Source organism: Gigantopelta aegis, chromosome 9 (assembly GCF_016097555.1).
Source record: "Gigantopelta aegis isolate Gae_Host chromosome 9, Gae_host_genome, whole genome shotgun sequence".
Taxonomy (NCBI): Eukaryota; Metazoa; Mollusca; class Gastropoda; order Neomphalida; family Peltospiridae; genus Gigantopelta; species Gigantopelta aegis.
The window spans coordinates 4394454-4419289 of NC_054707.1; the positions used below are offsets into that span (position 1 = coordinate 4394454).

Here is a 24836-nt window from a genome sequence, read left to right on the forward strand (position 1 = left end):
CTTCCTACTTCACCTCTGTAGGATGACTGCCACTCATAGGATGATACACCCTTCCTACTTCACCTCTGTAGGATGACTGCCACTCATAGGATGATACACCCTTCCTACTTCACCTCTGTAGGATGACTGCCACTCATAGGATGATACACCCTTCCTACTTCACCTCTGTAGGATGACTGCCACTCATAGGATGATACACCCTTCCTACTTCACCTCTGTAGGATGACTGCCACTCATAGGATGATACACCCTTCCTACTTCACCTCTGTAGGATGACTGCCACTCATAGGATGATACACCCTTCCTACTTCGCCTGTAGGATGACTGCCACTCATAGGACGATACACCCTTCCTACTTCGCCTGTAGGATGACTGCCACTCAAAGGACGATACACCCTTCCTACTTCGCCTGTAGGATGACTGCCACTCATAGGATGATACACCCTTCCTACTTCGCCTGTAGGATGACTGTCACTCATAGGACGATACACCCTTCCTACTTCGCCTGTAGGATGACTGCCACTCATAGGATGATACACCCTTCCTACTTCGCCTGTAGGATGACTGCCACTCATAGGACGATGCACCCCTACTTCGCCTGTAGGAGGACTGCCACTCATAGGACGATACACCCTTCCTACTTCGCCTGTAGGAGGACTGCCACTACCAAGACTGGTCAGACAAATCGGACGTAACCCATGGTCGGTCTGGGATCGATCCCCGTTGGTGGGCCCATTGGGTTATTTTTGGTTCCATCTAGTTAGATACGACTGGTATATCAAAGGGCGTGGTATGTACTATCCTGTCTATGGTGTAGAGCATATAAAAGATCCCTTGGTAGTAATGGAAAAATGTAACGAATTTCCTTTCTAAGGCTACAGTCCTTAACCATATTATGTCTGACGCCATATAGCCGTAAATAAAATGTGTTGAGTGCGTCGTTAAATAAACCATTTCCTTCCTTCCTTCCAAACTATATGCAAAAATTACCAAGTGTTTGACAGCCAATAGACGATGATTAATTAATCAATGTGCTTCAGTGGTTTTGTTAAACAAAGTATCGTTGCCATCATTCACCAGACCCGTCGCTTATACTTTTAGAATCGATATGGAGATGGATGTCGGACCGAAAAGTAGAAAAACCTATTTTGTGGAGTACCGGTACCGGTAAGCTGAATAATAAATGTCCCTGAAGTAGAAGGGTCTAATTGATTTGTATGTTTTTCATTGATGAATGAGCCGTCTTTTCTTTAACAACAAAATGAGAAAACGTATTCGCATAGAATTAAAATAATGGGTGCCCGTACGCCTATGGAACTTGTTTTTGTGTTGCATGATAGTATTAAATAACAATGAAGGCATTGTTACAACACTGGATTATTATATTTGTTTTCTTTTTGTAAAAGTACGAAATAAAATGTATATTTGCAATTAATTTTGGTTGTTGGTGCTTTTTATACAAAAATCACGGCATGGATCAAATAAATATAGGCGCAATTTTAGAACTGACTGACATTTTTAAACAGTGTTAACCCATTTAATTATCTATGTGCCAAAATACACTTAAGATACATTTTATTATCCCAACAACAATTTTCTGAGCGTTTTTATATTTTTGAACCTTGTTAACAAATTTAATCATATAAGAATAACCATTGTTCTTTCTGGGGCGAGACGTAGCCCAGTGGTAAAGCGCTCGCTTGATGCGCGGTCGGTCTGGGATCGATCCCCTTCGGTGGACCCATTGGGCTATTTCTCGCTCAAGCCAGTGCACCACGACTGGTACATCAAAGACCGTGGTATGTGCTATTCTGTCTATGGGATGATGCATATAATAGATACCTTGCTGCTAATCGGAAAGAGTAGCCCATTAAGTGGCGACAGCAGGTTTCCTCCCTCAAAATCTGTGTGGTTCTTAACCATATGTCCGACGCCATAAAACCGTAAATAAAATGTGTTGAGTGCGTCGTTAAATAAACCATTTCCTTCCTTCTTCTATTTTTCTTTCTATATAATCATCTAAATCAACAATAATTTATATATATGCCAAAATATATTTTAGATACATTTTATCATTCTAATAACCATTTCGGAGCGTTTTTATGTTTTTAAACCTTGTTAACCCATTTAATAGCATAAGGAAATAATCATTGTTCTTTCTATTTGCAAAATCACTCTTTAGATACTTTTTATGCAAACTAATAACTAATTTTACAGCTCGTTCTTAAATATTTAAACAATTTCAACGAATTTATCTTACAAATGGCCAACAATTTATCTATGTTCCTAAATACATTTTCGATACGTTAAATGAAAGCTAATAAACACTTTCCAAGCTATTCGTCTACTCTGAACAGTGTAGAAAGCACTTAAAGACATAGTGACATTATCATTTCACACATCACTCAATCTGACAGCTCAAACAGAAAAAGTACAAACAAATACCCTAGGAACTGTGGCACGAAGTTATGTGAATAAGTTTTACTAATGGAGCACAACAACTAGCATTGATTTGTTTCACAATTTTACCCGTGCATGGTTTATTCAAATAATACCTTTACATATTCGTCTGTCATTTGTATGAAAAGAGTAAAAAGCTTTGCAACACCCGCGTCAAATGTTAGCTCCGAAGTTAGCCTAAACCAGAAAAAAAAGAGTTAAAGTTTGTTTTGTTTTACGACACCACTAGAGCATATTGATTATTAATCATCGGCTGTTGGATGTCAAACATTTGATTATTCTGATATACATTTTTAGAGAGGAAACCCGATACATTTTCCCATTAAGGTCAAGGTCAAGGTCAAAGGGTTTTACGTGCACGTTCAGAGCAAGCTGTTGTAGCGCACGCCTGTCGTGGGCACAGGTGCCGGCCTTGGCCGGCCTCTCTGTCCAAGACAGGAAAGGTGGGGGGGGGGGGGGGAAGGAGAAGGGACCGTCTGCACTGGCAGGTGCAAGGAAGCACCAGCAGTCCGATTGAATCGGTAGCAGGCGGATGGGTTTTGGGTGCTATGGAATTATGAGTGGAGCGATGTGCCAAAGAGAAAAGGTGCGCAGTTTTGTTGAGTAATTTGGCGCAATTTTGAAAGGTCGGTCGAAAAGTAAAAAATTTCCCATTATTAGCCAGAGATCTTTTATATGCACCCTCCCACCGACGAAAAATAGCCCAATGGGCCCACCGACGCGGATCGATCCCAAAACGATCGCGCATCAAGCGAGCGTTTTCCCACTGGGTTACGTCCCAAACACAGCAAGACATTTAACATTGAGCGTACGTAATATACTGAGAGAAAGAAATGAGGTAACCAATGGTATTGTAGACAACAATTTTAGTCACGATTTGCATCATAATGTCTGTAAAAAGTACAAGTTCCGGATTGAATATCAGTAATGTGGCACTGAATATCAGTAATCTAAAACTGAATGTCAGTAATGTGTGATTGAATGTCAGTAATTTAAAATGAGATGTAAGTAATATGAGATTGAATGTCAGTAATGTGAGCTTGAATGTCGGTAATGTGAGACTGAATGTCGGTTATGTGACATTAAATGTCGGTAATGTGAGATTGAATGTCGGTAATGTGAGATTGAATGTCAGTAACGTGAGATTGAATGACAGAAACGCACGATTGAATGTCAGTAATGTGTGATTGAATGTCAGTAATGTAAAATGAGATGTAAGTAATATGACATTGAATGTCAGTAATGTGAGATTGAATGTCGGTAATGTGAGATTGAATGTCGGTAATGTGAGATTGAATGTAGGTAATGTGAGATTGAATGTCAGTAATGTGAAACTGAAAGTCGGTAATGTAAGATTGAATGTCGGAAATGTGTGATTGAATGTCATTAACGTATTGAGATGTAAGTAATATGAATGTCGGTAATGTGAGATTGAATGTCGGTAATGTGAGATTGAATGTCGGAAATGTGAGATTGAATGTAAGTAACGTGCGACTGAATGTCAGAAATGTGAGATTGAATATCAGTAATATCAGATTGAATGTCAATAACGTGAGATAGAATATCAGTAACGTGAAATTGAAGGTCAGTAATGTGAGACTGAATGTCAGAAATGTGAGATTGAATATCAGTAATATGAGACTGAATGTCAGTAATATGAGATTGAATGCCAATAACGTAAGATTGAATGCCAATAACGTAAGATTGAATGTCAGAAACGTAAAATTGAATGTAAGCAACACAGTTAACTTCCTAACAGTGACAGCATGGATACGGGTTTCCGTTGCAATCACTGATCTTTCCTGTTAGTTTTGGTGTGATCCTTTATTTCTTTCCGTCAGTTTAGTACAACAAAGACACAAAGGGAAGGGAAGCAAAGCTTGTTTCCACCGCACAGACAACTTGTTCCGAGAAGTAGCAACCGTAGCGGATATTGTATACACGTTCCCATGGACACAAGACTACAGACCACTTCCTTTGATGTACTAATAGTGGCCCATTGGTTGCGACGAGAAAACCTCACTGAAGGGGATCGATCCTGCGACTCGTGACACATCAGGCGAGCACACTATCACTGAGCTACTGTAAGCCCGCCCCTCATTGGATGGATAATGTCACTGCTCAGAATGTGTGTGTTTGTGTGTGTGTATGTGTGTGTGTGTGTGTGTGTGTGTGTGAGTGAGTGCAAAAAAGATAGACCCCCCCCCCCCCCAAACAAACCAAATTACAGTGTGGGTGTAGAGTTCCACAAACAAGCTGCTTTACGTGTCGCAGTTTGTGAACTAATCACAGCTATTACCTTAAAGACGGTTCATCTGAAAAGCAAGTCGATGTTTAAGTAATCATTTCTCTATGGAAAAACTCTCCAGCAATCAGCATTCATTTATTTATTTATTGTTTAATTTAAGACGACTGTCAAACTTGACACAAGTCCTTTTCGCTCACGGGCTCGCTTGCTTCACGTTTGCCTGAATATACCTTAATTAAAATTGATGGTTCTTGCTCGAATGGACACCGAGTTGTGATGGATGGTGAACGGAAGGTCCCCAGTATTTAACATCCGCCAACTTCGTCACAATTGATCGTTATAGAGGAAGTACTGTTTCTCTGGAGATGACCAGTTTATTGACGAAATAATAATAAATAGCTTTTGTTAAAGAGTGAGAGAGAGAGAGAGAGAGAGAGAGAGAGAGAGAGAGAGAGAGAGAGAGAGAGAGAGAGAGAGAGAGAGAGAGAGAGAGAGAGAGAGAGAGAGAGGGAGAGAGAGAGAGAGAGAGAGAGAGAGAGAGAGAGAGAGAGAGAGAGAGAGAGAGAGAGTGAGACACAGTAAGAGAGATAGAGAGAGAGAGAGAGAGAGAGAGAGAGAGAGAGAGAGAGAGAGAGAGAGAGAGAGAGAGAGAGAGAGAGAGAGAGAGAGAGAGAGAGAGAGAGAGAGAGAGAGAGAGAGAGAGAGAGAGAGAGAGAGAGAGAGAGAGAGAGAGAGAGAGAGAGAGAGAGAGAGAGAGAGAGACAGAGAGAAAGAGCGAGTGAGACACAGAAAAAGATACACAGAGAGAAAGATATATAGAATGAGACAGAGAGTGAGAGTGTATGTGTGTGTGTGAGAGAGAGAGAGAGAGAGAGAGAGAGAGAGAGAGAGAGAGAGAGAGAGAGAGAGAGAGACAGAGAGACAGAGAGAAAGAGCGAGTGAGACACAGAAAAAGATACACAGAGAGAAAGATATATAGAATGAGACAGAGAGTGAGAGTGTATGTGTGTGTGTGAGAGAGAGAGAGAGAGAGAGAGAGAGAGAGAGAGAGAGAGAGAGAGAGAGAGAGAGAGAGAGAGAGAGAGAGAGAGAGCGAGAGAGAGAGAGAGAGAAAGAGCGAGAGAGAAAGAGAGTGAGACACAGAAAAAGATACACAGAGAGAAAGATATATAGAATGAGACAGAGAGTGAGAGTGTGTGTATGTGTGTGTGAGAGAGAGAGAGAGAGAGAGAGAGAGAGAGAGAGAGAGAGAGAGAGAGAGAGAGAGAGAGAGAGAGAGAGAGAGAGAGAGAGAGAGACAGAAAAAGATACACAGAGAGAAAGATATATAGAATGAGACAGAGTGAGAGTGTGTTTATGTGTGTGTGTGTGTGTGAGAGAGAGAGAGAGAGAGAGAGAGAGAGAGAGAGAGAGAGAGAGAGAGAGAGAGATTGAGAGAGAGAAAAAGAGTGAGACACAGTAAAGAGAGAGAGAGAGAGAGAGAGAGAGAGAGAGAGAGAGAGAGAGAGAGAGAGAGAGAGAGAGAGAGAGAGAGGGAGTGAGGGAGGGAGAGACAGAGAGAGAGATAAATGTTTTATTTAACGACGCACTCAACACATTTTATTTACGGTTATATGGCGTCAGACATATGGTTAAGAACCACAGATTTTTGAGAGGAAACCCGCTGTCACCACGTTTGCGCTTCCCACAGGCAAGATAGCACAAACAATGGCCTTTTATGAACCAGTTATGGATCACTGGTCGGTGCAAGTGGTTTACACCTACCCATTGAGCCTTGCGGAGCACTCACTCAGGGTTTGGAGTCGGTATCTGGATTAAAAATCCCATGCCTCGACTGGGATCCGAACCCAGTACCTACCAGCCTGTAGACCGATGGCCTACCACGACGCCACCGAGGCCGGTAGAGAGAGAGAGAGAGAGAGAGAGAGAGAGAGAGAGAGAGAGAGAGAGAGAGAGAGAGAGAGAGAGAGAGAGAGAGAGAGAGAGAGAGATAAAGGGAGGAAACACCGATTCCACTTTGGTGTATTGGCGCAGTGTTCTTTATGATGCACAATGAAACTCCAGACGTAGATACAACAGAGCGTGTAATGCCGAACATATTTCGCGTGGAAATACTCAGTAATTACGGATTATATTACTAGCAGTAAGGGCGATTCCAGGAGTACAAGTAATCAGATACTATAGTCATGTTCAACTCTTTAGACCCTGCAAATGTTACGTTTAATTCCTATTCAATCCTTGTTTGCTTTACATTTGCATGAAAACAAACCCACATATAAAAAATGTAGCGGGTTTCCTCTCTATGACTGTCAAAATGGCCATAATATATGTTTGACATCCAATAGCCAATGATTAGTAAATCAATGTGCTCTAGTGGTGTCGTAAAACAAAACAAACTTTAACTCTAAGACTATGTGTCAGAATTACCAATTGTTTGACATCCAATAGCTGATGATTAATTAATCAATGTGTTCTAGTGGTGTCGTTAAACTAAATAATATTTCATGTTAGATACAGGAATTTTAGAGGCACTTCGAATTTTGGAGGTGGTGGATGCGCACCCCAGCAACCTCTTCTTGGATCTGCGCCTGAAATAGTGGTATAGGATGGAGGCAGTCGGACCTACCAATTCAAATTTTGGGTTCTTTTTTAATATTAGCGTAAAAACCTCTCGTCTTTTCGATTGTTCTGATGTTTATAGTTTAAAATAATCTCTTTTTGACTATTACGGACTTGTATCATTACAAGTGGCGTATAACGGTTGTTTTTGTTATAAACATCACACACCTACCAACTATTCAGTCACGTTGGCGCCATCGTCGATTCCCCAACTGGTATCATCATATGTACCGGGGCGGGACGTAGCCCGTGGTAAAGCGCTTGTCTGATGCGCGGTCGGTCTAGGATCGATCCCTCAAGGTGGGCCCTTTGAGCTATTTTTCGTTCCAGTGCGCCAAGACTGGTTCATCAAAGGCCGTGGTATGTGCTACCTTGTCTGTGGAATGGTGTATAGAAAAGATCGCTTGCTAATAAGGGGTAAATGTAACAGGTTTCCCCCTTAAGACTATAATGTTAAAATTACCAAATGTTTGACATCTAATAGCAGGCGATTAATAAACCACTATGCTCTAGTGGTATCGTTAAACAAAACAAACTTTCAGTCGTACGTACCGGGCAAACAGGTGGTGGTCGGTTCTAGTCTGCAGTCACTCGATTAAAAAGTGCGTAAAGCCGACAAGATCGTCACATCGGCTCGTTTATTTATTTAATGTTTATTGCCGCACATTATCAGGCTATACCGAGGTGTACGCTAAATAACGGTCATTCGGAACATCAATATCAATAACAAAGACACATTCTGTATGACTGCTAGCAATCCAAAGTGACCTGGATACAAACGAAATCGTCCTAATTCCTGTCAAACATACAAACGAATATTACTCAGGCGAGGGGTGGGGTGGGGTGTGGGGGTGGGATGTGTAAGATGTGGGGCTGGCAGAAGTTTATATTATTAAACTAAGTCTGTTTCAAATATCACTACGTTCCAGACTTTGTATTGGGAGGCAAATTACTCACACACTAATATACTATAACTCCATTAAAAACCGCCCAGTTTTCAGCTATAGCTATCAAATTTGTAAGTTGCTATAAAACAAACAAAAAACCCTAAGCTTTGTGTACAGAATTTGGGCTATTTATTGCCTTCGAGAATATATCCAGTTATACAAAATCAGTTAAATGTGTGTTTTTTTCTCTTCTCATATCCTTTTTTACAATTACAAATCTCACTGGTGCGTTTTAAATGGAGGTCAGTGTATGTATGAATTTTACTCCCACCATTCCAAGAACAAAAAGTTAAAGGTTTTTTTTTTAACGACACCACAAAAAATATTGGTTTATTAATCATCGGCTACTGGATGTCAATTTTGACAGACAGTGTTGGAGATGAAACCCGCTGCATTGTTACATTAGTAGCAAGGGATCTTTTATATGCACCATGCCTTCGAAACACCAGTCATGATGCTTTGAATGGATCGAGAAATAGCCCAATGGGACCACCGACGGGGATCGATTCCAAACCGACCGCGCATTAAGCGAGCGCTTCACCACTGGCCTACGTCCTACACCCCCCCCCCCCCCTCCCCCATGCCAAGAGACAAGAAACACCCCAGCAGAACGGTCAAGAGGATCTATCAAAGAAAAGACTTTGGACCACACTGATTACTTATTAATAAAGAGCTCACACAACAGTGACCCGAAGTGGTTAGTACCGAATTATATCTGCCACATTAACAAATCATTCCATTTCTCATAATGTAAGAATCTTGCGCCAAACTGATTACTGCTGAATAAAGAATCCGTCTAGCAATGACCATACAGGTCATTACTAACATCGTGTAGTGCAAATATATATATTGCTGGGGCAAATAAACCATGCACATTTCTATATCAGAACGAAATTACCGTGTATAGCGTGCAGACGATCTTTTGAAGCAAATATTCCTTTCAGTTCCTTTGCAAATCATGTTACTTACATTTTGGCATGGAATAGTAAGACCCAGATCTTAGATTCAACCCATGAAAATGGACACCAAGTTTGAATAATCTACAAATCAGTAACACATTTGGAAAAAGTTACTACAGAGTGAAACAAGAGTCTGCGATGTTGAAACGGGAAAATATCCTCTAAAAATAGACTAGAGCCCGACTCCATAACCGTTACTTCTCTGAGGCACATACGTTTTTAGAATTAAACTTAAAAAACTAAACCTTTTGTGGTATTTGAGGCATCAGGTTGACGAGAAACACTTCGGGTGTACGGAAATGGTAAATCTGAACAATAAAATGTAAATAATGTCTGATGTCAATTATGAAAAACGGATATAATAGTGATAACTATGTCGTAGTGTTTTAAAAACAGGGTCTATCAGTTTGGCTTCAAAACGTATTTCTCGATCTAGCCAGTCCACCACAACTGCCGTCGTATGAAGAACCCTTGCTACTAAAGGAAACAATGTAGCGGGTTTCCTCTCTAAGACTACATGTAAAAAATTACCAAATATTTGACATCCAATAGCCGATAATTCATAAAGCATTGTTCCCTAGTGGTGTCGTTAAACAAAACAAACTTTAACTGTAACTATCGATTCCCATCGGAGAGCCCATTGGGCTGTTTCTCGTCACAGCCAGTACACCATGACTGATATATGAAAGGCCCTGGTATGTGCTGTCATGTCTGTGAGATGGTACATATAAAGATCCCTTGCTACTAATTAAAAAATAAAAGGTAGAGGATTTCCACTCTGAGACTATATGTCAAAATTACCAAATATTTGACATCCAATAGCCGATGATTAATAATTCAGTGTGCTCTAGTGGTGTCGTGAAACAAAACTAACTTTAACTTTTAGCTACATGACATTGTAATATACTGATGGATAGAATTAAGAGAACACACAAATAGAATCAGGGGGCGTGATTTAGCTCAGTCGGTTGAGTGCTCGCTTGAGGTGCTCGCGTCGCAGGATCAAACCATCTTGGTGGATCCATTTAACAAAATTTCTCATTCCAACCAGTACACCACGACTGGTCAAAGCCCATTGTATGTGATTTTCTGTCTGTGGGATGGTGCATATAAAAGATCCCTTGCTGCATTAGAAACAAAATGTAAAGGGTTTCCTCTGATGACTACGAGTCATAATTACCAAATGTTTGACATCCAATAGCCGATGATTAATTAATCAATGTGCTCTAGTGGTGTCGTTATACAAACCGAAATTTAAATAGTATTAGTGTTTCTACAGATGTGATTAGATAAATTTAGGGGATAACGGTGTTGTACATGACCATTATACAAAACAAACTTTAACTGTCAAAACTTATCATATTTCTGGGGTTGGTCCGGTGTTTACAGGAGCTCAGAACATCTTTTTACTGACTTGTTTTTCTTGTGGGAATTGGCGGAAAAAAACAAGCTGTGTTTTATTATAAACATCCTAAGTCTAAGCGATTCGGTACCTCAACGTCAGTAACCAAACAGTAACAGAAGAGGGATGGATTTAGACCTTTACGAAGTGGGTGTGGAGCATGTTAGAAATTGCTCAGTTTGATTAAAATAATACATCTTTGAGTAGCGCCGGGACGTAGCCCAGTCGTAAAGCGCTCGCTTGATGCGCGGTCGGTCTAGGATAGATCCCTGTCGATGAGCTCATTGGGCTATTTCTCGTTCCAGTGTGGTATGTGCTATCCTGTCTGGGGGATGGTGCATATAAAAGATCCCTTTCTACTAATGGTTTCCCCTGTGAGACTGTCAGAATGATTGACATCCAGTAGTCGATGATTAATTAATCAATGGGCTCTAGTGGTGTTCGTTAAATTAAACAAACTTTCTTTTGTTAACTTTGATCAGTTAACTCAGTTGATAAAGCGATCGCCTGAGGTGCTTGGGTCAGAGGATCAAATCTCCATGTCAGACTCATCGAATTTTCCCCGTCCCAATCAGTGACCACGACTGGCATATCAAAGTCCGTCGTGGTATATGCTGTCCTGTCTGGGAATGAATGAATGAATTAATGAATGAATGAATGAATAGATGAATGAATGAATGAATGTTCAACGAAACCCCAGAACACAAAAATACAGATTGGCTACTGGGTATCAAACAAAGATCTAAGTATATGAATAAGATTATGGCCATTAAAATTGTTAAACATTATATAACTATGTAAACCTGTTTGGGAAAATGCATATAAAATATCCATTGATCCAATGACCAACTGTTTGACAACCAACAGCCGATGAGTAGTTAATCAAATTGCTCTAGTGGTGTCGTTAAACAAAGCAAACTGAACTCTTGAATGAACGGAATTTTTTTCTTCAAACAAATGAAAAGGGTGAGAGGCATGTACTCCTCATATCCACCCAATCTGTCCGCCCCTGTTCTGTTCCATACTTGTTAACCGAATTTTAGATGGATATTTAATGTTTAGTTACACTACGTATTGTACTTTTAAGAAAACAAAGCGAAAGACAATATCAACGATCGCGATTCAATATCCATTCTTGTTCTCTACAAAAGCAAATATCAATATTTAATTATTATTGACAGATAACTGCTTATGAGAAATCACAGATGTGAACAGATACAAAAAATAAAAACAAATACAAAAAACCCAAAAAAAACCCCGAAAAAACCCATCACAAAAAAAACCACCCAAAAAAAAAAACCAGCAATAAAAAAAGAAAGAAAAAAGACACCCCAACCCAACAAAAAAACAACAACAACAACAACAACAAAAAAAACAACAACAACCCAACAACACAAAAGACTCGGTTTAACATGCCTCTTCAACACACGTTCAAATGGAATGCGATTATATGAGGGTAGGTGACATTTATTTAAATAAATACCCACCGCGGAATAAGATTACATACTACTGGAGCTATTACATTATGGGATGAAAACATGTTCGCTATAAATATCCTCTCGGTTAACTTGTAACGGTCTCCCACTTGAAAGTTTTCTGACTATAAATATGATTATTTGGATGTATTTTGTACGGGTAGGTTGTTCAAGGTATAGTCAATACAAACGCAAATAATAATGTTAAGAAATAAAGTTTAACGCATCCCCTTTAAGGTAAGTGTTTCAAGATTCAAGATTTATTAATCAACACTCAAACACATTACAATGTGTAACAAGAAGACACCTCAAATACATCATTAAAACAAATGACAAGAACAGGCGTCAACACAGAAGTATCAATACTTAACATAGAACACAAGATATGCAATCAAAATCACTAAAATGTGCGGAGACACGTCAGTTCACATGACTAGACAATCTTTTAGTAAATATAGCTAGGTTTTTTAATAATGGTACATTACATCATGACAGCATGCCCTTCATTTTAAAAACGCTAGGTTTAATTCTATAATATTGTTTTATATATTTTCTTCTAATGTTTTCAATATTATAATTTTTATAATTGAATATATAATGATATTCATCTCCAATATCAGTATTACAAAGTTTGCATATTCTATTTTCTCTAGGAACATTAAACCATCTGCCAATTTTGATTGGTAATCTTAAATTTGACGTACGCAATTTAGTTATCCAGCATCTATTTTGGTACGATAATCTCGACAAATAGGTTTCGAGGTTTCTGTTTTAAATAATGTATAAAATTGTCCCCTAGAAGAGTTTGTAATGTGCGAAAAACACTGTTGTATAAATTGATCACAGAGGTTTTGTTTTAATTCTTGTTTATACGATTTGAAATAATTATTTTGATTGGTATAGAAGTACCCCATTCCCGTATTATCGAAAATACGTTTGTGAATTTCAACCATTTAAAATGATTTCTTTCACCACTGTTTAAAGATCAAAGCAGGTCGTTATGAAGCTAACCTGAGCTGACCACCCTCTTCAAGCCGGGACATAATGGGGGAATCTTATAATGCAATCACTGACACTTGAAAAATTAAAGATTGTTTTTGTTTAACGACACCACTAGAGCACACTGATTTATTAATCATGGGCTATTGGGCGTCAAACATTTGATAATTTTGGATACGAAGTTCAGAGGCAGTCCGATACATTTCTCCACGAGCATAAAAATATATTTTAGTTTTATAGGCACTTTCCCACAGACATGACAGCACGTACCACAGTTTTTGATATACCAGTCGTGGAGCACTGGTTGATACAGGAAAAAAAAAAAACCCAGTCAGAGAATGGGTCCACTGAGGTGGTTCGATCCCAGGACCAAAGCATCTCAGGTGAGCGCTCTACCGACTGAGCCAAATTCCGCCCCGACACTTGCTAAATAAGCCAAGATTTTTATTTGACTGTTTGACAAGGTACTCAAATCAGTCATTTGGTTAACAACCTTCCATTCACCTCGGCCAATCATTTTAGCAACGGAATGAGAGATGGGGGTCAAAATCTGATTGACCGAGACGGCAAGAATGTAAGAAAATGGAAGAGGAGATAGATACAATCTATACATCGATTTGGATATTATCTTTCGGTGTGGAAGTGCATGTTGTATGGATCTGTTTGGCTAGTGTTTAACGGTGTTTTGCCAGATTACCGATGAGGTAGATGCAATTGGAAAACAAAATGCACAATGGATGCCAATTAGTGTCTGGATCAACATCACAACAGTACCAAGTGGCGACTACGAGACCCTGGAACAGACCCAAAGTGTCAAATACTAAATGAAATATGTCAAACTTGATTCGGAATTGAAATCAGCACAAGAAAGTATTAATATTGTAATCCATTTACCATCAGTTTATAATATTACTATTAAAACGGAGTAAAGTGTCTTTTTATTTTAATTTCACCTCGAAGTATTCATTCATCTCTCTCATGAACTCATTTTCTGATTCCTCCTCCTCGGTGCCCACACTAAAGACTGTGGTTTTCGCTGTCCTGCCTGTGAGAAAGTGCATATAAAAGATCCTTTGCTGATGATGGAAGAATGTAGTCCGTTTTCTCGTAGAATATATATTCCAGTGACGTAACAGTTAACCCTCTCTCTCTCTCGCTCTCGCTCTCTCTCTCTCTCTCTCTCTCTCTCTCTCTCTCTCTCTCTCTCTCTCTCTCTCTCTCTCTCTCTCTCTCTCTCTCTCTCTCTCCCTTGTGTAATGTCTCTATGTCTGTCTGTCTGTCTGCCTATCTTTTTCAACCTAATTATCTTCGTCACTGGCATCACGTTGTGGGCTTGTGTCGCTGAAACAGGCAATTACTGACCCTGTGGAGGGTTAGGAAGCTAATTAGATAAGGATAACATAGAAGCGTTATTATACGGCTTTCCCGATGTATATCGCGCTGAGTGAAATTTCCGTTTCAAAATGAGGTACCGAGGTAGGGAGTTCAATAAATGATTCTCACAGAAATATTTTCAAAGTTAGTTACATGTAATGGTTACAGAATCGGGGAGAGGGCGAACACGAACGAAAACCCCCCAATAATGTGGAATCTTGCGTCCAGTCTACTCCAGGGATCGAACTTACAAATTTGTCGGTCCAACGAATCACCGAAATGGACCGAAACGGACTGATACAAAGAAAAGAAAGAAAGACATGTTTTATTTAACGACGCACTCAACACATTTCATTTACGGTTATATGGCGTCAGGCATATGGTTAAAGACCACACAGATATTGAGAGAGGAAACCCGCTGTCGCCACTTCATGGGCTACTCCTTCCGATTAGCAGCAAGGGACTTTTATATGCACCATCCCACAGACAGCGTAGTACATACCACGGCCTCTGATATACCAGTTGTGGTGCACTGGCTGGAACGAGAAATAGCCCAATGGGCCCATCGACGGGGATCGATCCCACACCGACCGCGCATGGAGCGAATGCTGTACCACTGGGCTACGTCCCGCCCCCGGACCGATACGGACCGAAATATACGGACTTTTAAAAATGTTTTTGCCTAAGGCAAAATACTCACCTACAGCCTGGCTGCTGCAATTTTGAGCCTGTCTCCGGCCATGTTTAGTCTTTCTACGGCAATTTTAAACCAGGAACCAGAAGCAAATGACTACAAAAATTGAAAATTAAAAGCAATAATTGTTATCCAACGGCTCAAGACTCCCATCGGTAAATCCACTGACCTACGGCAATTGCCGTAAATGCCGCCTTTAAATTTGAGTAGTACATACAACGGCTTTGGATATACCAGTCGTGGTGCACTGGCTGGAACGGGAAATAACTCAATGGGCCCACCGACGGGGATCGATCCCAGACAGACCGCGCATCGAGCGAGCCTTTTACCACTGGGCTACTTCCCGTCCAATCGGCTATTGAATGTCAAACATTTGGTAATTTTGACATATAGTCTTTGGTAATAGTCTTAGAGAAGAAATCTGCTAGATTTTTTCATTAATAGCAAGATATCTTTTATATGCACCATCCCACATACAAGCCAGTACATACCACGGCCTTTGAGATACCAGTCGTAGTGCACTGGCTGGAACGAGAAATAGCCCAACTGGCCGCGCATCAGTTGGGCTATTTCTCGTTCCAGCCAGTGCACTACGAAGAAAAGAAGAAAAAAAGAAGAAAAAAAAAAAAGAGAGAATAAAAGGGAGACAAAACTAAAAATGAAGAAAACCCCCATTAAATCCCGTCTTAATATATTTGATAATGCCGGGAGCAGACAAACTAAACTGACAGAATCGGCGCAGCTGCATCCAGGCGTTCAGATGGGAAAGGAACCGTTACATGCCACTGCGAAACGTGACTGTGAATACAATCTAAACTAACGGGAACCGTGTATTACAACCACTTATTTACTTCAGTTAGATATATCAGGGCCGTATCTAATCTAAAATAACTATAGGATGGTCGTAAAAACAAATCCAACAACAGAGAATCGTTGGAAATTTAAACTTATCTATGGTCCTTGTTTTTTTAGTACTGTTGGACCTGCTAAAATGACCAGTTAACATTGTGATCACCAATGTATAATGGGCAATTACAAATATATCCTGCACAAATACTTGTATTTTGTGATTTTGAAGTCTTTGGAAACTTAAGTTTGTCTGTGATTCTTCGGGGTTTTTAAGTACTGTCGGGCCTGTTAAAATGGCCATCTTGCATTGTGACCTCCTGTCTATAACGAGCAATTTCAAATATATCTCGTACACATACATGCATTTTGTGACTAGTCGAACCTACTAAAATGACAACTTTGCATTTTGATCACCTGTCTATAAAGGGCAATGTTTAATGTTTCCAAGCACAAATGCATGTATTTTAAAGTGAACCTGCTGACAAAAAACCCTCAAAACATTAGCGGGTAAACGTGGGTGGTCTGCATAGACACGTTCACCATAATTATACAAAAAGGTATATAGAAACGATATCTTAAGTGTTAGGGTAGCACAAGCTTTTCGGGGGGCACAATATCTAGTGGGGTGTGGGTGGGGCACTGTATTTTTATATTTATTTATTATATAGTATGAAAGAATCCCCCACCAAAAAATAAGTAAATGTTTTTTAAAATAAAAATAAAAACGAAAAACCCCAACAAACAACAGCGTGCAAGGTCCCCCGCTCCCTCACTCTCCCCTCCGGTTCCGACAAGCCTGTTATTAAGAACACAGCACCGCAATATACCATTATACTGTTAATAGTACATGGGATCCCACAATCTAAGTGACCATCTTTTATCTGGAAATTACATCTGGCTAAATAATCCATAAACGTGTAGGGCTGCCAGTACCATTATGCAAATGAGATCGGTTTTATAATTATACTGCATGGCGCACGTCTACACTCCGATTTAAAAAAACTAATCCCTTCCCTCCCTTCCCACAAAAACACGCCCCTACCCCCCCCCCCCCCCCCCCAGTTTTTTTCTGGTCCCGTGACTAATATAAGTATGCTCCGGGCGATATAATATAAGTACAGGTAGGAAGCGCGTTGCTAAGCGACTAAGAAAATCGAAATTACGAATGGTTGGCTATCCGGCCTACGTATCGATCGAGTGACTCAGTCTTGCACCGTCGCAGAACGCAGGTCAAGTTGCTCAGTAGGTTCGGGAAGCTGGGGTGACGACGCTGCAATTCGAATGGGTAGGGTTGGAACGTATACCGCCGGACAATTCACCACTCAAGATATCGCCTAGAGCATATGGCCACAGATGAAGGTAAGAGTTTTGGGTCAGGTATTTTAGAAACACCAAAACAAGATACATCTGTAAGCGGTGTTTATCTTTTCTTCTTTTTCTTCTTTTTTTCCCTGGTCTGCGATGCTCCGTTTTCTCTGGTTACAATGTAAACAGAATTACGTCGAAAACACATTCGCCACATTTCCGGTTCGTTCGCTAATGTGGTGTGTGTTTTGTTAGTGTGTTTTCTTTGCTTTTTGTCGAGGCAGGAATTAAACTGTCGTTCGCGAAATATAAAAATACGATAAAAGTTAGAAGCTAACACATTTCATTATGAAATCGCCGAAAAGGTAGTTTGAAAATCAAATAAATACAATTCTTCATGGGCATCGGAAGATGCAAGTGATTGGAGGGGTCAATAATATATTCGCGTTTTAGTGGGAAGCAGATTGCATAATTCTTAGAGCACTGCAACCCCCCCCCCCCCCCCCCCGACTCGCTTCCGCATATACTCCAACATGAGCCTTATGTGTTGGAAAGATGCATACCCGGATACCTTATTTCTGTTACTAATTTATTATTGTTTGGTTTAGCTCTAAATCTTCTCATAAGCGTACGGAAGGAAGGAAATGTTTTTATTTAACGACGCAGTCAACACATTTTTAATGATTTTATTTCGGTTATATGGCGTCGGACATAGGCGTACCATGGGGGGGGGGGGGGGGTGAGCAGGCTGATTTTTGCCCGAAATAAACGTTAATGCCAAACAATCATTTATAATTATTTCCATTACTAGGCCTACGAACCAGCTATATAGGGTTTCAAACGAATCACTACGTATATACGTGGATTACAACTAATATTGTGAGTAGAACGATGAAAATAAATTGTGAAAATGTTTCAAGCCAACAGATCACTGACATTCGATCTCACATCACCGACATTCAGTCTCACATTACCGACATTCAATCTCACAATGCCGGCATTCAATCTCACAATACCGACATTCAATCTCACATTACCGACATTTAATCTCACATTACCGACATTCAATCTCACATTACCGACATTCAATCTCACCTTACTGACATTCAATCGCACATTAATAACATTCAATCGCACATTAATGCCATTCAATCTCACATTAATGCCATTCAATCTCACATCACAATGTTGTATTATACACAGACTAGGCTATATGACGCTAATAGTCAATTAAATTTTGTCTACAATACCAAGTATTCCTCTTTCGTTTTTCTGTCAATATATTTTTGTGGCGTCCTGCTTAAATATTGTTTGGCGGAGACATCTGCTATACTATGACCATCCAGTCCTCGCAGATTTGCTGGACAATTTGCTTTAATATATTTTTTCTCTGTCAAGTGCCCATAATCATCGAAATGATCTGCGATAACCGATCGAGATCATTCGATTAATAAATATCGCCTTGTCACCCGAGTTAATATTTGCTTGATAGCTATTCTCATATTTGCACAATTTAGGGAAATCGATTTTGTTCGGTTGTAAAAACTGATTTACAGCGTCCACACTGAGCCTATATCTATATTGCTCTGTTGTTGACATAACACCAGTTTATTATTGCAGTCGAAAATGATGATACAAAGGCCCCATATTCGATTGACATTTTTTGTCGTTAATATGAAAATAAGTAAACATTCATATACCAGAATCTAGTAATATATGTGTGTATATTACAAATTTAAAATGAAAGCCTTGGAAAATATTAGTGCGTGTGTAATTTGAAAACAACCCGAGATTGATATTTAACACCATTATTATACCAAGAAGACTCAGAAACGTGAAGAAAGAAGAAGAAGAAGAAGAAGAAGAAGAAAAAAACACACAAAAAACGAATTTTATGCATAGATATAAGCATATGTTCATCACTATTATTGCAGGAATATTTCATATTTGCTTTCCATTTTTGTTACCGTTAAAGGGACAGATCCTAGTTATTAAATACTAAGGCATATTTTTGTTACCGTTAAAGGGACAGATCCTAGTTATTAAATACTAAGGCATATTTTTGTTACCGTTAAAGGGACAGATCCTAGTTATTAAATACTAAGGCATATTTTTGTTACCGTTAAAGGGACAGATCCTAGTTATTAAATACTAAGGCATATTTTTCACCTAGACCCTGGTTTCAACCCGTAAAATGGACACTAAGTTTGGTTCATTTACAAACCTGTAACAACTTTGGATATAACAGAGTGAAACAAGAGTCTGTGACGTTGAAATAAGACTAAAACGCGACTCCATAATCATTACTTCTCAGACGCACGTGCGTTTTTAAAAATATGAAAAATGCATTTTGTGGTATTAAAAACACCAGGATGACCAGACACATTTCGGTTGTACGGTTGTACGGAAATGGATAATCTAAACAATAAAATATAAGTAAAGTTTGATTTCAATGATCATAAATTGCTCTTATAGTGAAAAATATGCCTTAGTGTTTAAAAAAAATAGGGTATCTCCCTTTAACAATAACAGTAAAATAAGTCAAGGGAATAGATATATAGGCCTACGACAAAATCAATATTTTATATTTTGATATATATATATATATTGTAGCTTATAAATGATAAATGGAATAAAATTACAATACCACGAGCATCACTACCATCATTTTATAAATATTATGATTATTTTTAAAATTCAATTTATATAATTTCGATAATTTAGGAACAAAATCGCTCCAAGTTGAACTCTCTCGTTCTCTGTAAGAGCAACAGGTTAATTACTGAAGTCACTGACATTTCGATAATTTAGGAACAAAATCGCTCCAAGTTGAACTCTCTCGTTCTCTGTAAGAGCAACAGGTTAATTACTGAAGTCACTGACATTTCGATAATTTAGGAACGAAATCGCTCCAAGTTGAACTCTCTCGTTTTCTGTAAATGTGTATTTTTATTGTATTTTCTAAAACCAATGACGGGCTGTCGCTTTCGTGTAATGGACAATAATTACGAAATGCCAGATTTGTCAGCAGCTCTGTAGCAATTAGGTTTCCAATCAGTCTGGGAATGGGCTGCGTAATCAATTTGGGTTCTAAGGTTGTCTTCTATTGCTTCTCCTGGAGCAATGGAGACGCTGTTAAAATATGGAAAGGGATAGTAAAATTAAATATGGAAAGCTAGACCATTTTGATAGTAAAATTAAATTTGGTTTCATGACATCTCAGCACAGGGGAGATGGGGAAAGTACAGCTAGACCATTTTGACATTTGGGAGAGAGAGAGAGAGAGAGAGAGGAGAGAGAGAGAGAGAGAGAGAGGGAGAGAGAGAGAGAGAGAGAGAGAGAGAGAGAGAGAGAGAGAGAGAGAGAGAGAGAGAGAGAGAGAGAGAGAGAGAGAGAGAGAGAGAGAGAGAGAGAGAGAGAGAGAGAGACCGACCGGCCGAGGAGAGACCGACCGACCGACCGACCGACCGAGAGAGAGAGAGAGAGAGAGAGAGGGAGAGAGAGAGAGAGAGAGAGAGAGAGAGAGAGGAGAGAGAGAGAGAGAGAGAGAGAGAGAGAGAGAGAGAGAGAGAGAGAGAGACGCCACATTGGTGCATAAAATATTACACTAAATCAGACATCCGCACCATGGTTCAAATATTTACGGAGTAAAAACAACTGCAGGTCTTATTGATGGAGATATGTTACAGTGTTTACTTAAACAATTATTATTGTATATTCCTAATAAATTAATATATATTTTTATTTATGCAATGCACACTTGAGATTGAAACTAGAGTACAAGAACAAATGAAAATGCGATTTTTCCTCATAAATTTCATACATGGAAAGGGACACCCCAATTTTTTGCAAGTAGCAGGGCTCGAAATTAAGATGGGCGTAGGTCGGGGGCTTTACCGATGACAGTTTTTTTTTTTACCGCTGAATAAAAAATATTACTGTCGGTTGTAAGGATAATTTCTGTTATTTTTATTTGTTGCGAAATATACTGGTTTAAAATTAAAGTAGGCTGCCTCGCAATTGCAGTTTGGCAAAACCATTTTAAAATTGCCAGAACTAGTACATTCTTAAGCCCTAATGATAAACATTGCCTATATCAGTTTTATAAAAAAATGCTAACGCTGTTGGCATTGGGAAATTATTTGATGTGAAGGTGCCAATATAACAGCAAACGAAAACATGCCTGCAACACATGCCTGCAAAGAACAAAAGATTATGGCGGCAGGAAGTTACATAATAATAAATGACATATATAATATGATCTAGGGTCTCCACGAGTCCAAAATATTAAACTCGAGTACTCGACAGTCAAACTCGACCGGAACTCGAGTACCCGAGACTTACACTAGATCATCCAAAATTTGTCCTACATCTAAGATGATAATAACAATATAAGGAATAAAGTAAACTAGCATTATGCATCTTAATTCCAGCGCTGAACCTGGATACTAAATTATGCCATTGTATTGCATTTCACGCATTCGACTTTTGTTTTCTCACCATATCTCATAGCCCTATAATGTAACCGAAGGTAAACATGTGGCAAAATGACGTTACAAATGTATAATTAAATGAGAGTGCTCTTTCTTGCACGGCTACTCGAGTGCTGTGAACAGACTTGATTCTTTTTAGACTCAGCCCGAGCCCGACTACTCGAGTGCTGTGAACGGACTTGATTCTTTTTAGACTCAGCCCGAGCCCGATTACTCGAGTGCTCGTGGAGACGGGGGTGAGACGTAGCCCAATGGTAAAGCGATCGCTTAATGCACGGTCCATCTAGGATCGATCCCCATCGGTGGACCCATTGGGCTATTTCTTGTTACAGCCAGTGCTCCACACGTGGCGACAGCGGGTTTCCTCTCTCAATATCTGTATGGTCCTTAACCATAGGCCCGACGCTAAAATGTGTTGAGTGTGTCGTTAAATAAAACATTTCCTTCCTTCCTTCGTGGAGACCCTAATATGAGCTTTTAATTAGAGTTTGTGTAAAAAAAAAAAAAATAGATTGTGTCATGTTATTTTGTGAATAATGTAAATATCCCAGAAACTTGTTTTACACTAAGTATATGCATCTCCATGCTGCGAATATTTCCATTGAAACAAAAATAATGATCAATTTGACATAGTATAAAGTGTTTGTGTGAGTGGTGTAACGACACCACTAGAGAATATCGATTAGTTCATCATCGCTACAGGATGTTAAACATTTGATAATTCTGAAACGTAGCATTCAAAGTAAACCCGTTACGTTTTTGTATCGGTTGCAAAGGATCTTTTACATGCTATTTTCTACAGACAGGACATCACATACCACGGTATTGTTTTAATACACCAGTCATGGAACACTGGTTGGGAAGAATCCCCTCCCCATCAGAAAATGCGTCCAGCATAGGGATTCGATCCTACAACCCAAGTATCTCAGGCGATCGCTCTACCCACTGAGATTGACCCCTCCCCAAATAGTGGGGACAGAACTTTAAAACACCGATTTTTAAAAACATTTAAAAAAATGTTATTATATATTTTTTATTATATATTATTATATTATATATTACAAATATTTAATACAGAGAAAAATACATTTGTTTTGGACATTACAAACATGGATGGTGATGAGATGAATGGTGAAGCCGCAGTATTTCCATTTCGGTATGGGACTACTTGACATGGCCGTACTCCACGCTTGCTGTCAGTTGAGCTATCTCGGTATCAACCGAGCCCGGGGTACACGGAACCTGCGGTAATCATCTTCCATATGGGGTCAAACACTCGGGAGACACACCCATAATTAATTGTACCCGTGAAGTGGGTGAAACTTGGTCTGTTTATATGTGGTCGTATACCTCCCCATTGAACCTAGCGGTGCACTCAATCTGGGTTGGATCCAGTTCTGGCATGAAAAATTCCCTATTGCCTCAGGTGGGATATGAACCCAGTACCTAACAACCTTAAGACCGATTCTTATTGGTACCAATACTAAGTACAGTAGCCTTTCACTTACGTTTTGCATTTACCGTAGTTTGACACCCAGTAGCCGATGTATTTGTCGTGCTGGGGTGTCGTTAAACATTCATTCATTCATTTATTCATTCATTCATTCATTCATTCATTCATTCATTCATTCATCCCTTCCTTCCTTCCTTCCTTCTTTCCTTCACGATTAGCATTTGGATGGGTAACCGTTGTAGAACGAGCCCGGTGAACCTTAAGTTTATGTTGCAGACCACAGTGTGTGCTATTCCTGTATGTAGGAAAGGGCATAGAAACGACCCCTTACGGCGAAACGATAAAACAAGAGCAGCTAACCCATTAGCCTCCTTTCTAGACAGACACCGGGTTAAGTGTGCGTGCTCTGGAGAACATGTTTGAACTTTATAATCATTAACAAGGATTCACTGAAGTACCAGTAAATGTTACACTTGTTAACAGTAGGATTTCATCTGGTTCACTGCAACCTTAAACAACATCAGATGTAGAAACATATTGGGGGGTGGGGGTGAATCAAATTGCATTTCACAATGATGACTTTTTTCTACATCTTTTTTTGGGTGTAAGTCATAAAAAGCTATATAATTAAAAAATCTAATCTAATCGTTTTCTTTTTCATGTTTTTTTCCCGAAACTTTGTAAATGTTAAGGCTTGTTTTTATTGAAACCCTGGATTTGCAATCAGTTCTGGTTGTTAGACCAAGTTATAAGTCTGTGATCGTAGAAAAAACTAAATTAATCATAAGATACGATTCTGTTTTGTATTGAATTCTTATCAAGTAATAATTATCAGAAATATATTGTGCTGTTATAGTAATTATCAGTCCGAACAATATGGAACTTCCTACAAAACAGTCAACAGAGGACATGTCTATTCTTTGTCGCGTGATATTGATTTCCGTGATATATACACGTCACGTACCTTGATTAAAAACACCTGTAATATCGTAGCACATACCGTGTGTACAGCTTACTACGTCATCTCCTTTGTAACGACGTGTATAAGAAATCCTTGACAAGAAATACATATTAAAAAGAGAGAAGAAAAGGAAGGACACACTTTTGTTAGAGGCACATGTTATTGGCTAGACAGCAAATTGGTATTTCTGTATAGCAAACAATATCCCGCTAATCACATCTTCAGCTGTTTTTACAAACTATTCACAAACAGTATTTCAGAATTTATACATACATAATATGTATGTATGTATGTATGTATGTATGTGTGTATGTATGTATCTATGCCTTTATATGTATATGGAGATGCATATGTATATGAGAGAGAGAGAGAGAGAGAGAGAGAGAGAGAGAGAGAGAGAGAGAGAGAGAGAGAGAGAGAGAGAGAGAGAGAGAGAGAGAGAGGAAGAGAGAGAGAGAGAGAGAGAGAGATATTACTGCATTTGCGGGAGTGCCATACGGAAGTTATAAAAGAAGTTTGGGATTTTTTTTAATTTCCTGAGCGAGAGCGAGTTTGGTAAATTTGATATGATTTATAACAGACATTAAATATGATTATA

At 39.3% G+C, this 24836-nt stretch overlaps 1 protein-coding gene across 1 annotated transcript in view; it reads left to right on the forward strand.

The window, feature by feature from the left end:
* Positions 1-17255: 17255 nt before the first annotated feature.
* The window catches only part of LOC121380465, a 50155-nt gene continuing 42574 nt past the window's right edge, over positions 17256-24836 (forward strand). Inside the window, exon 1 of the mRNA XM_041509285.1 lies at positions 17256-17385. Coding sequence (XP_041365219.1) covers positions 17370-17385 — 16 coding nt within the window. The 5' untranslated portion in view covers positions 17256-17369. The remainder of the gene's footprint in view (positions 17386-24836) is intronic.